This window comes from Scyliorhinus canicula, chromosome 25 (assembly GCF_902713615.1).
Source record: "Scyliorhinus canicula chromosome 25, sScyCan1.1, whole genome shotgun sequence".
Taxonomy (NCBI): Eukaryota; Metazoa; Chordata; class Chondrichthyes; order Carcharhiniformes; family Scyliorhinidae; genus Scyliorhinus; species Scyliorhinus canicula.
The window spans coordinates 7,505,828-7,522,843 of NC_052170.1; the positions used below are offsets into that span (position 1 = coordinate 7,505,828).

The 17,016-nt window shown below is 49.9% G+C and overlaps 1 protein-coding gene across 3 annotated transcripts in view; it reads left to right on the forward strand.

Moving 5' to 3' along the window:
• Positions 1 to 17,016, forward strand: part of trip10a (thyroid hormone receptor interactor 10a) — a 130,722-nt gene that overhangs the window by 36,597 nt on the left and 77,109 nt on the right. Inside the window, exon 1 of one of the 3 annotated variants that reach the window (XM_038784700.1) lies at positions 254 to 358. The exons of the other annotated variants lie outside the window; for them this stretch is intronic. Coding sequence (XP_038640628.1) covers positions 356 to 358 — 3 coding nt within the window. The 5' untranslated portion in view covers positions 254 to 355. Of the gene's footprint in view, positions 1 to 253; positions 359 to 17,016 lie in introns of those variants that run through there. 3 annotated transcript variants of the gene reach the window in all.

Genomic DNA, 17,016 nt, shown 5'->3' on the forward strand with positions numbered 1-17,016 from the left:
GGTGATGGACAAACGCATTTGAGTTGACAAGCCGCCTGGTTGTGTACATGTGCAGTGGTCCTTCTGCGGACAGATAGTTTGACTTTGCATGGGAATGTTTGGAAAGTAGTTTTTGCCACTTTTCGGATTTGGTATTTTGTTAACTGACGTCACATCACCATGGCGATCAAAGCCCCTGGAGAATTGGTTGACACTGGAGCAGATGTATATGTTGTTACATCATTTCCTTTGGCTACTATTGACCTGTCTGTTCTTGGGAAATGAGGCTGTTCACAAAGCTTCTGCTCTGAGATTGCATACTGAAGATTTACTGGGGCGGTCCCGCCTCTTTAAAAGCCCTTCTTTAAAAGGCGAGATGGTATGTGTTTACAAAAATATATTGCATTCATCTCATCCTCTTATTATTTTCGGAAGGCATTCCAAATCGCTTCACACCAAATGAATCCATGCGTTTCGCAAACATTTTAAAGCGGCCGTTCTTTTACACACGGCATAATCCCACAAATTAACCTGGCTTCCTGAATTTGGGATGGGATGGGATGGTCGCGCCACAGAGAGCATCATGAATCATTGCAAGACTCTGATATGACTTCAGTTTAACCTCCGAGGACATTCGTAGCTTTGTGGGTTTGGAGACAGTATTTCCCCCTTGCATCATCAGTCTCTGCATGCATTCTGTTTTACGTTCATGTTCAGGAATGTAAAAATTGGTTGGTAAAGAATATGCTGGAAAACCCATTGCATGGTGCAGGACTGATGCCCAGAACGGAGCTCAATTTGTTTTGGTCCCCCCCTTTGCGAACCTAGCTTCGAACCAGCCAATGGAATGCTCTCTCGCTTTGCAACAGTATCGACAGTTTAAAATAAAAATGTATTTTATTGCTGTGCAATGCTCTTGGGTCCTGAGGGTATGGAAGGCATTGAGGATATCAATGTAAATCTTGTCTTCATTTCAACTGTAGAAGTCATTTCCATTCCCTTAATGTCCCAAAGCTGCATTGACGTGTCTCTCTGGTCCTAATGGCATATCATGTGCCTCAGAAACCCTCCCCTTCCCGCCTCGTCCCTCCTTCCAAACTGCCCCAAAGAAAGGAATGTATGCTCGATTCTACACAACACTGTTTTCCCTAACATTGGGTGTAGTCACAGTGTAGACACTGAGTGGTCGCTTTTCTCCTAGCTGGGGAATCTGGGTCATCATAGAATCCCTACAGTGCAGAAGGAGGCCATTTGGCCCATCACGTCTGCACCAGTCCTCTGAATAAGCACCGTACCTAGGCCCACTCCCCTGCTCTACACCCATAACCCCACCGAACCCATGTACACCAAGGGGCAATTTAGCATAACCTGCACATCTTTGGACTGTGGGAGGAAACCGGAGCACCCGGAGGAAACCCACACAGACACTGGGAGAAAGTGCAGACTCTTCACACACACACACAGTCACCCGAGACCGGAATTGAACCAGGGACCCTGTGAGGCTGTAGTGCTAACCACTATGCCGCCGTGCCGCACCTAACACGGACAGGGGGGGGGGGGGGGGGGGGGGGGGGGGCACAGTCTCTAGGCCGATCATTTAGAAAGGAGCTGAGGAGAAATTACTTCACTTGGGGGGTTGTGATTTTTTGGAATTGTCAGATGTGTCGTTGTTGAAGATGAATAGATTTTTAATTTCTCATGGAGTCCATGGATATGGGGGACAAGGCAAAAAAAAAAACCGATTTGAGCTGTAAAGTCAGCCATCCTCCTGTTGATTGGCCGAGGTAAGGTAAAGTCACCATAGTCCCAGATAACCATAAGCACGTCCCCTTTGAGGGAGGGGGAGAGCTGACTGGTGGTGATTTAACCTGAGGGTCACCACACCTCAGGCGAGGGGCAAGGTTGAGAAGGCGGGGCCTTCATGGATAACCTCAGCCGGTACCGGGATTGAACCCACGCTGCTGGCCTCGCTCCACATCACAAACCAGCTGTTCAGCCAAGTGAGCTAAACCGAACCCAGGTTGATTGTCAGAGCATGCTAGGGGGCTGAATGGTATTGCTTTTCTCATGTTCTTATGTCATAGTGTAACGGGCAGCACGATAGCACAGTGGTTAGCACTGTGGCTTCACAGCGCCATGGTCCCAGGTTTGATTCCCGGCTTGGGCCACTATCTGTGCGGAGTCTGCACGTCCTCCCTGTGTCTGCGTGGGTTTGCTCCGGGTGCTCCGGTTTCCTCCCACCAGTCCTGAAAGACGTGCTTGTTAGGTGAATTGGACATTCTGGATTCTCCCTCTGTGTACCCGAACTGGCACCGGAATGTGGCGACTAGGGGCTTTTCACAGCACCATCATTGCAGTGTTAATGTAAGCCTACTTGTGACACTAATAAAGATTATTATTATTACTTTGTCTGTTAGGCTGTAGTGTGCATTTGGATGACGTTGTAGATTTGGTATTGGAATCTCCCTGCCAGCCCACACGGAGGGACCTGCAGCAATAGAAGTGGACTTTGGGGAGAACTTTAACCACGTTGTGCAAGGTACTGAATGCCTACTGAAAGCAAAAACACAGGCCCTTCAGTCACTGTGATCCACCTAGTTGGGTGGTCTAGAAGCCCAGGTCAATAAAGTGCCAATTCCCTTGTTGGGTGACAAAACCGGTTCAAAATAGGTTTAGCTGAATTGCTGCTGGCTTTTGCCGGCAGCTTGGAACTTTGATCCTGTGATAGGATAGACCTGGCAAAGGGTTAACCCTCTTCGCCCATTGTTGGTGCTCAGGCCGACTTTTATGAATCATTAGTAAAGAGATTAGTCAGAGCCTGAATTCTGCGGAAGTCGTGTGGTGGGGAGAAGTGATACTCTGATTGTAGGTTTTGTCGAGGGGACATTAATAGAATTCAGTATATGACTAAAATGGGAGAGGGAGCGAATGAGTATTGTCTGAATTGGGGCAGCAGGAAAGGTCATCCTCCTCTCCCGAGTGTGTAACTGCCTCGCTGCATTACAGTTCCACGGCCAGTACTAGTTCTTCAGCAGCTTGTCCAAGAGCCAGTCTTGACAAAGCAGCCTTGTTGGTTATCTGCCAAGTTCAATTCCTTTGCTGCATTTGCTCTTCCAGGATAACGAGTTGGATGGTGATGACCTTTGCCCTCCCTGGCTCAGAGCACTGATGTCACCTGTAGAACACACTCCACTGACCATAGACTCGATGGTCTGTCTAATATGTGTAAAGCAGGAGGCTCTTGGGAACAATGTAGCTTTCACGCAGTCTTTATCTCTGGAGCCCCTTTGATTTTTACAAAAAATTTCAGCTTAGCGTTGAAACAACTGTGCAGGATTGCTACTTTTAATTAGGAAATCTTTTACGCCTGGGATTCTTGCAGAAACCGCTACCACAAAGCTACATGGACAGAGAGAGAGAGATAGAGAGAGGGAATGAATGAGTGGTGGAATAGGCTCAAGGGTTGCAATGGCCAATTCCTTCCTGTAACATCCCCCAGAGAAATGTGACATTGTCGCTGCCTAGTTAGTCCCTCCGCTGCCCAAAATAAAAATATGCACTTGAGGATTTGACTGTGATCTTGAGGGTGTAATGTTAAGAGGGCCAACTGTTACGTTGACCTTGGAGCAATTACAAGACACGAGGGGCTGAATTATCCATAGCCCAACACCGAAATTGGGATCGGCGATGGGGCGGATAATGGATTCCGACGCCGAAATCGGGGCGGGTGCCGTTTAGACGCCGGTCCGCCTTGCTCTGCCGAACTCCAAACCGTCATCAGGCTGCCCGCCGTTGCAATGCCATTGGCGTGTCATTGGCCGGCTCACCTGCAATGCTCCACCCCCGATGGGCTGGGTTCCCGACGGCGCGGGCCACGCGTGTTCCCAGCGGTCAGGAACCTGGCGTGCCAGCTGCGGACAGTGTCCAGCGCCGCCACACTCTTCCGGGATCCAAACACTGGCGGGGGAGGGGGGGGGGGGGGTATTGGTGGGAGGGGGTGGGGTCGGGGTTGGCGGGTGAGTGTTCGAGCTCGGCAGGCCGTCAGCCCTGTGCACGCGTGGCCAGAGACGATTCTGCGTCCGTTTTCCGCGTCATCCGCAGGCTTTTCACGTGGCGCCTCACCGGTACTGAAATCGGTGAGGGGTTCGTGCCGGTGTTCCTCGAGGAACACCCATGGATTCTCCCTCCGCGCCGGCACTTGGGGTCGGAGAATCCAGCCGCTGTGTTTGTGAGAGGGAGAAAGAGACCGACAACGTTTAGTGGTGAGATTGAGGGGGAGTGGTGCTGGCGGGGCGGGGGGGGGGGGGGGGGGGGGGGGGGGCAAATATTTTGTGAAACATTTGTGACACCGAAGAATTTCAATACCTGGAGGACAACAGTAACTTAATGGTACCTAAATCTGGGAGAACAGTTGCCAGGAGTGTGTCTATTTATAGCTGCGAGCTGGATGATTGCTCAAGTTCTGCTTGTCTTTCCGAAAGGTCAGTTGTGCGAAGGAATTAATTCGCTATCCAGTTGCTGCTGGTGCATTTACCTGAGTCCATGGCAATACCAGTGCAGAATGCTTTTCTTTTTAATAAAGACGAAGATCACGGGGGTCCCTTAATGGCTCATGTTAACTTGCTGAACCCATCCAGGATCAAGGAAGCCCAGGTTTGATCCTGGCTGTGTTGTGAATTAGTTGATTGCAGTGAGGACAGTAGGTTTTAACAACCTTGGTGAGAGTGGGTGGGGAGGATGTTCCTACTTTTGTTCTCCTTAATGGGAAGAAAGCACAAGCGGACTTAGGGAGATCAGGATGAAGGCTGACTGTGTGAGTGGCTCCACGGTTGACCGGTCTGATAAAGCTTGCTTGCTGTACAAGAATTGGAACATAGAACATAGAACGTAGAACATCCAGTGCAGAAGGAGGCCATTCGGCACATCGAGTCTGCACCGACCCACTTAAGCCCTCACTTCCACCCTATCCCTGTAACCCAATAACCCTTCCTAACCTTTTTGGTCACTAAGGGCAATTTAGCACGGCCAATCCACCTAACCTGCACATCTTTGGACTGTGGGAGGAATCTGGAGCACCTGGAGGAAACCCACGCAGACAGGGGGAGGACATGCAGACTTTGCACAGTCAGTGACCCAGCGGGGAATCGAACCTGGGACACTGGTACTGTGAAGCCACAGTGCTATCCACTTGTGCTACTGCGCTGGACTTGTCTTCCCCCTCCCATGTTTCACAGCAGAGCCCCCTTCAGCCCCCCTCTCTGCACACCTTAACCCAGGTTGTCTTTAATTTCAGTACATTGGCCTTGTGCTCACATGCAAGAGAAGCAAAAGGTCTTTGACACTCACATCTGTAATTGGAGCTTCGGGTGAAACTTTGCCCAAGTATTTGAGATATTCTGCCCACTTTTCATATTTAAAAAAAACTTTGTGTTTCTATTGTGCTCCCAGCAACGTCCACTGGTCAGAGTCAAACAGAAAATACTCTGAACACGCCCCGCTTTAGTACCCACGTCTTATCCTCTGCTACTTATCGTTATCCTGTGACTCCTGCTCCGACTGACATCTATTGACTCCACGTTCTCCCCTAATGGCTTAAGCCAATGCAGCGTCCTCCAGACAGATTAGAAACAGTAGGCCACTCGGCCCCTCGAGCCTGCCCTTCCTTTGACTTATCTGACTGTAACCTCGACCCCACACTCCTGCCCACCTCCCGATAACCTTACGCCCCCTTTTAAATTAAGAATCTATCTAGCTCTGCATTAGGAATATTCAAAGACTCTGCTTCCACCGCCTTTTGAGTTCCAGAGACTCGTGACACTCTTGAGAGAAGAAATCTCCCTCTAAAATGAGCGACCCCTTATTTTTAAACAGTGACCACTAATTCTTGATTCTCCAGCAAGCCTCCACATCCTGTCAATACCCCTCCTGTAAGCCAGGGTTTGCCTGCTGCCCTTCTGACTCTGTATATCTTTCCTTTCCTTTTCTTTCTATTTCTTTCTTCCATTGGGCGGCACAGTGGTTAGCAATGTTGCTTCACAACGCCAGGGGTCCCAGGTTCGATTCCCGGCTTGAGTCACTGTCTGTGCGGAGTCTGCATGTTCGCCCCGTGTCTGCTCCGGTTTCCTCCCACAAGTCCCGAAAGACGTGCTTGCTGGGTGAATTGGACATTTTGATTTCTCCCTCAGTGTACCCGAACAGGCATCGGAATGTAGTAACTAGGGGCATTTCACAGTAACTTCATGGTAGTGTTAATGTCAGCCTACTTGTGACAATAAAGATTATTTTTTAAAAATTAACTGCGCTAGAAGAACCTACGGTCCCACACCCTGGAACTCTCTTCCCCGTACTCCTGCTATTCCAGCTCCGCAACTCCTCTCCCAACCTACCGCTCCAACTGTTCCTTTGCTAACCTCTCAAACTGATGACTAATACATGCCATCCATTTTATTTGTTCCCCCAGGTGCCCGACCATTTCAAATCCAGGTTTTTTTTTTGTTTTTAGACGATTGAAAGCATCAAAAGGAACATGAAAGGCCTGTATTTCCATTGTTGCTAGAAGCACCACCATACGCCCCCAAGCGCTTGGGAACTGATGGAAGTAGTGTCACTGTTGTAATGTAGGAATGTGGCAGCCAGGGTGGCGCAGCTGCCTCACGGCGCCGAGGTCCCAGGTTCGATCCCAGCTCTGGGTCACTGTCCGTGTGGAGTTTGCACATTCTCCCCGTGTCTGTGTGGGTCTCACCCCCACAACCCAAATTTAGCTGTTTAGCACAGGGCTAAATTGCCGGCTTTGAAAGCAGACCAGCAGCACGGTTCGATTCCCGTACCAGCCTCCACGAACAGGCGCCGGAATGTGGTGACTAGGGGCTTTTCACAGTAACTTCATTTGAAGCCTACTCGTGACAATAAGCGATTTTCATTTCATTTCATTTTTCATTTCATTTCAAAGATGTGCAGGATAGGTGGATTGGCCACGCTAAATTGTCCTTCAATTGGGAAAAAAAAAATAATTGGGCGCTCTAAATTTAAATTTAAAAAAAGGAAATGTAGCAGCCAATCAGTGCATAGTAAGCTCCCACGAAGAGCCATTCAATAATCATAGAATCCCCACAGTGCAGAAAGAGGCCATTCGGCCCATCGAGTCTGCACCGACCCTCTGAAAGAGCACCGTGCCTAGGCCCACTCACCCACCCTAACCCCACAACCCCACCGAACCTTTGGGCACGAAGGGACAATTTAGCGGAGCCAATTTAGGGGCCTCACGGTAGCATGGTGGTTAGCATCAATGCTTCACAGCTCCAGGGTCCCAGGTTCGATTCCCGGCTGGGTCACTGTCTGTGTGGAGTCTGCACGTCCTCCCCGTGTGTGCGTGGGTTTCCTCCGGGTGCTCCGGTTTCCTCCCACAGTCCAAAGATGTGCGGGTTAGGTGGATTGGCCATGCTAAATTGCCCGTAGTGTAAGGTTAATGGGGGGATTGTTGGGTTATGGGTATACGGGTTACGTGGGTTTAAGTAGGGTGATCATTGTTCGGCACAACATCGAGGGCCGAAGGGCCTGTTCTGTGCTGTACTGTTCTATGTTCTATGTTAATCCACCGAACCACATATTTGGATGGAGGGAGCCCACGCAGACACCGGGACAAACTCCACACACAGTCACCCAAGGCCGGAATCGAACCCGGGTACCTGGCCCTGGTGAGGCAACAGGGCTAACCACAGTGCCACCCTAATGATCAGGCAATCTGTTTTAATGCTGATTGAGACAGAAATATTGACCAGGACCCCACCGAGAACTCTCCCGCTCTTCTCTAAAATATCGCCATGGGTCTGCCTGAGACGGTTTGACGTCTCAACCCCAAGACGGCACCTCCGACAGTGACGTAAAAGCGACCAGATTGTTACTCTTTGTGCCACAGCTGATGCACTTTAAGAGTGTGTGTTTATGTTATGGGAGCCCCCAGTGCGTGGGACTGAGAAACAATTGCAACGTGTGGTATTGAAAAGAAATGGGGGTGAGTGTGGGGTCTGGTGTAGGGGGGGGGGGGGGGTTTCATGGGGAGGTATTTGTAAATGAGCTGTGGCAACCAACCTGAGATTGGCTGGGGTGGTGGGAGATCGAACCAGGTTACAGATACACAGCCAGAGCGCCTGTCGAACTGCGACTGAATCAATGTAGTCTGCTGACTCTTTACCAGCTGAATGAAATTCTTTTGCAGTAATAACTGGGTGCCTCAACAGATTAATTGTGGCTTCTGAGAAACAAGCGTCTCAAAATTCACTTTGATTGTGAATGGATATGGTTGTGCTGGTCATGTGGAGAGGATTCTGGTGATTAACATGCGACAGTCGTGGCAAGCGATTAGCAACGTAAATCTTTCAGAGTTTAATCAAATTAGGACATGAAAATGGCTCCACCACTGGGCGGCTGTGTCTTCAGCTGCCTGGGCCTGAAACCCTGGGGTTCCCTCCCTGAAACTCTTCCATCTCTCTCTCTCTCTCCCTCCCTCTCTCTCTCCCTCCCTCTCTCTCTCCCTCTCTCTCTCTCTCCCTCTCTCTCTCTCTCCCTCCCTCTCTCTCTGTGGCTCGGTTTCAATCCTGTGAATTGCCTTGGGCTGTTTTTTCAAATTAAAAGCACGACGCAAATGGAAGTTGCTTACTGCTACATGGTGCTGACCCACCCTTCCACCCAAAATCGGCATCACTTGGGATGTTTTGTGGTGATGCAACGGGTTCCCTCTGTCGAAGAGCCTTGAGGGGTTGTGCACGGAGGAAGGAGCGAATTTCTTGCTACGGTGAGGGGCTGGGATCAAACCACTGCTGGTGTGTTAGAACATTATAGTGCAGAAGGAGTCCATTCGGCCCATCGAGTCTGCACCGACCACTTAAGCCCTCACTTCCACCCTATGCCCCCTAACCCAATAACCTCTCCTAACCTTTTTGGACAATTGATCATGGCCAATCCACCTAACCTGCACGTTTTTGGACTGTGGGAGGAAACCGGAGCACCCGGAGGAAACCCACGCAGACACGGGGAGAACGTGCAGACTCCACACAGGCAAGTGACCCAGCGGGGAATCGAACCTGGGACCCTGGCACTGTGAAGCCTCAGTGCTCGCCACTCGTGCTGCCCATTTAGGCTGAAGAATCATCAGCTTAAATGCTAGTCAACGGGTTACTAAAATATTGAGAGCTCCCAAGGACAGTGCCTCACCCGCGTCACCTGTCCAAGGAGACGGGGATAAGCGGAAACATTCCTGGGTGATGTTTCCCAGGGCACTGAGGCCATTTGTGGCAACCCCATTGTGTTCCTGACTAAGATTAGCAAGTTTAACTTGGCACGGCCTCCAGGATGTGCTGACTTAATTTCTCACCAGGCCGCACCATTGTGGATGACCTCTGGAAGCGAGGTTATCCAGGGCGGCCATTGTGCCGGCATATTATTGAATTAATTGGGGATTGGGAAGGAGTTTGGGCAGGGGTTAGGTGGGGGCATGACTGCTTCGTAAAGTTCAGGGTCTCAACATGAATCCACAGAGGCCGAAAGAATGGAGCAAGTTGTCATGGCAACCCAGGTAGCCAAAATTAAGACTGCGGGTAGGGAAATCAAAATTACTGAGGAAACATCACAAGATTGGGATGAATATATCGTATGATCAAATAGCTAATCTTTGAAAAGTCCCTTGTCGTTGGATATGCCACATAGAGCAGTTAAGATGAATAGAGTAGTTATGTTGTAAGGGGAAGCTCGATAAACACAGAAAGAGAAAGGAATAAAAGGAGGAGGTATTGTAGGTTAGGAGGAGCATAATGCTGTGCATGGAACAATGAGGCAGATTGGCCTGTTTGTGAGCTTTACGTTTGTAATTCTATGAATGTATTTAACGAGTTCAAACAAGCATTTTGTTCACTGTTCAAGAATTGTTTTTGTTGACTATGTTTATGGCATTGCAAGCTTCCCATTGATCTTTTTGTCTGTGCCTGTGTGTGTGTTGCTGTGCCTGTGTGTGTGTTGCTGTGCCTGTGTGTGTGTTGCTGTGCCTGTGTGTGTGTTGCTGTGCCTGTGTGTGTGTTGCTGTGCCTGTGTGTGTGTTGCTGTGCCTGTGTGTGTGTTGCTGTGCCTGTGTGTGTGTTGCTGTGCCTGTGTGTGTGTTGCTGTGCCTGTGTGTGTGTTGCTGTGCCTGTGTGTGTGTTGCTGTGCCTGTGTGTGTGTTGCTGTGCCTGTGTGTGTGTTGCTGTGCCTGTGTGTGTGTTGCTGTGCCTGTGTGTGTTGCTGTGCCTGTGTGTGTGTTGCTGTGCCTGTGTGTGTGTTGCTGTGCCTGTGTGTGTGTTGCTGTGCCTGTGTGTGTGTTGCTGTGCCTGTGTGTGTGTTGCTGTGCCTGTGTGTGTGTTGCTGTGCCTGTGTGTGTGTTGCTGTGCCTGTGTGTGTGTTGCTGTGCCTGTGTGTGTGTTGCTGTGCCTGTGTGTGTGTTGCTGTGCCTGTGTGTGTGTTGCTGTGCCTGTGTGTGTGTGTGTTGCTGTGCCTGTGTGTGTGTGTGTGACTGTGCTGTGCCTGTGTGTGTGTGTGTTGCTGTGCCTGTGCCTGTGTGTGTGTTGCTGTGCCTGTGCCTGTGTGTGTGTTGCTGTGCCTGTGCCTGTGCCTGTGTGTGTGTGTGTTGCTGTGCCTGTGCCTGTGTGTGTGTGTGTTGCTGTGCCTGTGTGTGTGTGTTGCTGTGCCTGTGTGTGTGTGTTGCTGTGCCTGTGTGTGTGTTGCTGTGCCTCTCGCTGTGTGTGTGTGTGTGTGTGTGTGTGTGTGTGTGTGTGATTGAGGCCAAAAGTGGATTGTAAGAGTCTGGATGTATCTGTCACGTGGCCACAGTGTACATGCAAACAACCCCAGCCCCTATAAGTGATGGTTGGATTAGCGGAGAAATGCTCAGTATCACAAACAAATTTTTCAAATATCTGTCGATCCCTTTCTGCTGTCGAGGCAGGAGAGGTGTCAACGCCCCAAAGACTGGCTCCATTGCTCCTCATTCTTGCCGTGCCGGATTGTTGCTGTCACAAAAGGAGTGGCCACTGCTCCGAGAGCAGGTCCAAGACTATATCTGACGGCACAGCTGAGAAAGGGAGGTTCTCAAGAAATAGTTTCCTGCCCTCTTTTCCCTTCACCCCAATCCACCCTCCTTACTAGGACTTGGATTCCCACCATCTGGAGTTCAAAATATTTGTTTAATGCAAAAAAACAAGTACTAAAATGGAAATGTGTTCCCTTGGTTACACATCATTGCGTCTCTTCTGGCTCTGTCTTAGTACCAATTTACAGATGGAATTCCAACCCTAATCCTCTCCGTTCTCTCTCTCCCTCTCTCTCCCTTTTTAAGGTTCAGTTTTTAACCCGCATCTTTGATTGAGCATTTGATTTTTTTTGTCGTAATCATAGATCATAGAATTTACAGTGCAGAAGGAGGCCATTCGGTCCATCGAGTCTGCACCGGCTCCTGGAAAGAGCACCCTACCCAAGGCTAACACCTCCACCCCATCCCCATAACCCCACCCAACACTAAGGGCAATCCACCTAACTTGCACATCTTTGGATGGTGAGCATCAAATCCTTTTGTCTGATCATGTTGCCGTGGAGCACCTTGAGACGTTTCTTCAGTGTTAAACGTTCTCGATAAGCGCGAGTTGCCGATCTCCCAACGTCCTGGCACGAGCTGGCCTGCGTGACCCCAGGAGTAGCCGCAGCTCGTTTGGAATCATGGTTCAATGGACGCCACTCCCACCTGTTGAGTTAGAAGGTTGTGGGTTCAAATCCCACCCCAGGAGTTGAGCACTGGATGACACTGCAGTGCAGTACCAAGAGAGTCCTGCACTGTCGGAGGCGTCCTCTTCCAGGCAAAGATGTTAAACTGTGGCCTCGACTGCCCTCTTGGGTGGCTGCAAAAGATCCAACTTTTAAAATAGAGCAGAGCAGTTCTCCCTGGCCAGTGTTTACCTCTTAACCAACATCAAGAGATAATAATCTTTATTATTGTCACAAGTACTTAGAAAATCTCCTCGTCGCCACATTCTGGCGCCTGTTCGGGTACACTGAGGGAGAATTCAGAATGCCCAATTCACGTCTTTCAGGACTTGTGGGAGGAACCCGGAGCGCCTGGAGGAAACCCACGCAGACACAGGGAGAACGTGCAGACTCCGCACAGACAGTGACCCAAGTCGGGAATCAAACCCGGGGCCCCTGGTGCTGTGAAGCGACTGTGCTAACCACTGTGCTAACCACTGTGCTGATCGGGCTGTTATCACTTGTTTTTTTTTAACAGTACAGCACAGAACAGGCCCTTCGGCCCTCGATGTTGTGCCGAGCAATGATCACCCTACTCAAACTCACCTATCCACCCTATACCCGTAACCCAACAACCCCCCCCCCTAACCTTACTTTTTAGGACGCTACGGGCAATTTAGCATGGCCAATCCACCTAACCCGCACATCTTTGGACTGTGGGAGGAAACCGGAGCACCCGGAAGAAACCCACGCACACACGGGGCGAATGTGCAGACTCTGCACAGACAGTGACCCAAGCCGGAATCTAACCTGGGACCCTGGAACTGTGAAGCATTGATGCTAACCACTATGCTACCGTGCTGCCCTATGGCTGCCTATAACCTGGCGGCCCTGTTTCCTACATTACAGCGACACTTCAAAGTGCCTTGCTGATTGTAATGATCTGAAGATGTGACGGGCGCTATACAAATGCAGTGCACCACTTCTGGGAGGACAGTCATTATCGGTAACCTTCCTTTCTTGGCTTCAATCTTTCTCCCTGTCTGGCCCCTGTGGTCTGCAGACTGTTCCGTTTTCCATGTGGAAAGAACTCTATGTGCGCTGGAGCCCTGCGTGGCATGTGCTTTTATTTACATCATCGTCCTTGCAAGTTTTCATTGCAAATCTATGGACGGTGAAACCGAGCGTCAACCTCCGGTTGATATACAGGCAGCATTCTCTTGTTACAATCTGATTTGATCCCATCTGGGCATTACGGCCCAACCCCAGCTGCCTGTTATTGGATAGTCAGCTTCACAAGGGTTCACAACCCAGTGAGGTGATGTCCTGTGTCGAAACTCCTCCTCCTTCTTCAAAACTGTGGGCGGCTCCTTCCCAATGACTCGAGTTGGAGATGTCTTTTGGGTGGCGTGTACACACTTCTGGAGATTCCAATTCTTCCCAGCCGCTGGTGTAATTTGTGTGATGGAAAAAGTGTTGCTGACTTCCATGTCGTCATTGGGCATGAAGAGGATCTCATCACTTGAACGATACACCAATAACTTGCATTTAGAGAGTTGGGTTACATGCCAAGGAGACGAGTGTTTTCAAATTAATTTGACACTTCAGTTTTAACAAGCAACGAAAATCAAGGAAAGAGAGATTTAGACTAGAAATGAAATGAAAATGAAAATTGCTTATTGTCACAAGTAGGCTTCAATGAAGTTACTGTGAAAAGCCCCTAGAAGGCAACAGAATCAATTCTTGGCCTGGGACAGTCGAACGGTCATCACTGCTGCCCCAGCTGTCATTAGAAGAGCTTAGATTGGTAACGGCTTCTTTGCCATTGAATCTTGGCTCTATGGAGTGAAATTCTGATCTGGGTTGGTTTAGCACACTGGGCTAAATCGCTGGCTTTTAAAGCAGGCCAGCAGCACGGTTCAATTCCCGTACCAGTCTCCCCGAACAGGTGCCGGAATGTGGTGACTAGGGGCTTTTCACAGTAACTTCATTGAAGCCTACTTGTGACAATAAGCGATTTTCATTTCGTGTCTAGAGGGAACACACTGCTTCACTTTGGTCAGGTTTACTCTCTGCAAGTCTAGCACGTCGTCAAGTGAAAACTGCCTTGGTTGGACACTGCATTCTGAAGCCACGTGGTCAGTGGGTCGCGGCCATGAGCAGAAACCTTGGTACATTTTCCCTTTGCCCCCCCCCCCCCCCTTCCAAGGCCAATCAGCAGGCTCCCTTGCTGATATTAACTACATGGAAACACTGGGGCACAGTCTCGGGATACAGGGCCGATCATTCGGAACTGAGACGAGGAGAAATTACTTCACCGAAAGGATCGTGAATCTTTGGAATTCTCCACCCGGAGGGTTGCGGGTGTCCCATCGTTGAATATATTTCAAGCTGGGCTAGACCGATTCTGTGGATGTCGGACGTCTGACCTAAAAATGGAAAGTGCTTGAAGTGCTCCAGTGAGCCAGGCTGCGTTGGTGGGAAGAGGAACAGAGCTAGTGTTTCAGATCGGTGATCTTTGTCAGAGAGATATTATATCATGTTCTGTGACATAACCATAACTTACACTTGGCTACCGAAAACAAAAGATGAAACTGGCCGAATATCCAGACTTCCTCCTTGAGCCACTGCAAAACCCTTATCAAACAATTCACTCCAGTTTCACTTTGTGCGTGGCTCCTTCCTGTGTATTTCAGTGTGTGTGTGTGTTTCTTAATTGTGAAACATAAGTCGATGTGTCTGGCAACTGGCGTGTCACACTCCAGGATGCACCTCTTTCGAAAGTAGTGGTTTGAAATGTGAAATACGGACCATCGTTCTCTGCCCCTCTTCCCAGCTTTTGTTTAATTGAAGGCACTGCCCGACGCTGGGCAGGCGTTCGGGTTCTCCGTCGTGTGATCTTCAGTGAGTCGGACTGTTGGACCGTGGAAGCAATTGCGGTGTGCCTGACCTTGGGGCCCCTCGCTCGCTTACTCGTCACTGGTCAGCAGCAGAACAATTGCATTCCCTGTACCTGGTGCCTGGACTGGGATCGGGACAGTGAACACATACCGGGCATTGAATCGGAGACTATTGGGGTCCGCCTGGGCTCGGGAAGCGTGGTGGAGGCGGGTCATAGATGCAATCTGCGCTTTCAAAAGAGAATGAAGAAAGCGAGAGATAGAATTTGCAAGGTTATGGGGGAAGGACAGGGACTCGGGTGCTGAAACGATGGGCGGAATGGCCTTGTGTGCCGTGTCTATTCTGTGATTCCGTCGTCTGAAATTGGGCGCTACGGTTGCCCACTGAGGCTCTTGAAAGAATTCCAATCCTCTTTTTATTCAAAATTCCCACCTTCCCGCTAAACTGTTTCAGCCGCAGTTGGTAAGTTGCATTGTGTGTGTGTGTGGGGAATTTGAAGAGGTGCAAACATTGATACACGCGGGAACCCGGCACTTCAGCATAGTGGCCCCACGGGAACATGTTGTTTGTGGGAGCCGAAAAGGTTTTCCCACCTCCAAAAGGGAAATTTCACGCTGGAATCTCTGCAGTAAGCAGGGGGTTTTCCGAAACTTTGATCTTTTGATATTCAACAACTCCTGTCTCTGCTTTGAACCCATTCGATGACCCAGCATCCACGACTGCCTGGGGAAGGGATTCCACAGACTGACAAACGTGTGAGAGGAGAAATTCCTCTCCATCTCAGTCTGGAATGGCAGCCGTCCAGGAGAGGAAACCATCCTTTCAAGATCTGCCTCCCAGAATTGCAAATAAAAACAGAAAATACCGGATAAACTCAGCAGGTCTGGCATCATCTGCCAATCTCCAATTAAGGGGCAATTTAGCGTGGCCAATCCACCTACCCTGCACATGTTTGGGTCGTGGGGGGTGAGACCCGCGCAGACCCGAGAGAAACAATGAAAGTTTCGAGGCCAAACGAGCCCTTTCTGTCCTATCAGAACCGTCTCTCTTTCAATAAGATCATGGTGGCACAGTGGTTAGCACTGCTGCCTCACAGCGCCAGGGACCCGAGTTTGATTTCAGCCTTGGGTGACTGTGTGGAGTTTGCGGGTTCTCCCTTTGTATGGGTTTCCTCCCACCGTTCAAAGATGTGCAGGTTAGGTTATGTGGATTGGCCACGTTAAATCGCCCCTTAGTGTCCAAAAGGTAAGGTGGGGTTACGGGGATAGGGCGCAGGAGTGGGATTAGGTAGCGTGCTCTTTCGGAGGGTCGGCGCTGACTTGATGGGTCGAATGGCCTCCTGCACTGTGGGGATTCCATTACCCCTCATTCTTCGAAACCCCAGTGAGAATAGATTCAACCTTTCCTTCTAAGACTGCCATTCTGCCCTGGTGGTTACTATCTATTGCCAGGATAGATTCTCGTGGTGATGCTGTTCAAAGTCTCCCTAACTCCTCCATCTTTCCACCTATAATATAATAATCTTTATTGTCGCAAGTAGGCTTGCATTAACACTGCAATGATACTGTGAAAAGCCCCTAGTCGCCACACTCCGGCGCCTGTTCGGGTACACTGAGGGAGAATTCAGAATCTCCAATTCACCCATCAAGCAGGTCTTTCGGGGCTTGTGGGAGGAAACCGGAGCACCCGGAGGAAACCCACGCAGACACGGGGAGAACGTGCAGATTCTGCACAGACAGTGACTCAATCCGGGAATCGCACCCGAGACCCTGGCGCTGTGAACGAACAGTGCTAGACACTGTGCTACCATGCCGCCCGCCTGGGGCCTCTCGATGCCACGGCCAGAATGACTAATCCGTGCCTGGAACTGGTAATTGTGTCAGACAAGCTTGGAGTCCCACTTGAGGACTTGAGCTCCCCACCTGGCTGATACAGCTCAGCAGGTGAGGCACCGAGCCCTCGACCTGCCTTAACCTGTCAAGCTGGGCAATGAAGGTGCAGCAGCATCGATCGGAGGAACAATAGAGCTCAGTTGTAATTCTGACCGGCTTTCCTCCCTCAACCAACTATGCCAGCAGATCAACCGGGCCTCCATCTTGTGTTAAGAATTTTGTTCTCTCTCGAGATCCAAAGGATATAAAAAATGAGGAAGCACGGGTTGCCCCACAGTAGAAAACAAGCACTGTGTCAGCTTGTCTACATTGCCCAGACCTGTCGTCACATTTCTCTGAGTGGAATGCGTTACTCCAGCTGTTGTAATCAGCTGATCTATAATTTTGAATAATAATTATACGTGCTGCGTTAGCCAGTTTTGATGTGTATTTTTGATCATGATGCACTGAAACACTGCAAGCTTTCAGCTAATGTTCTGGCCTA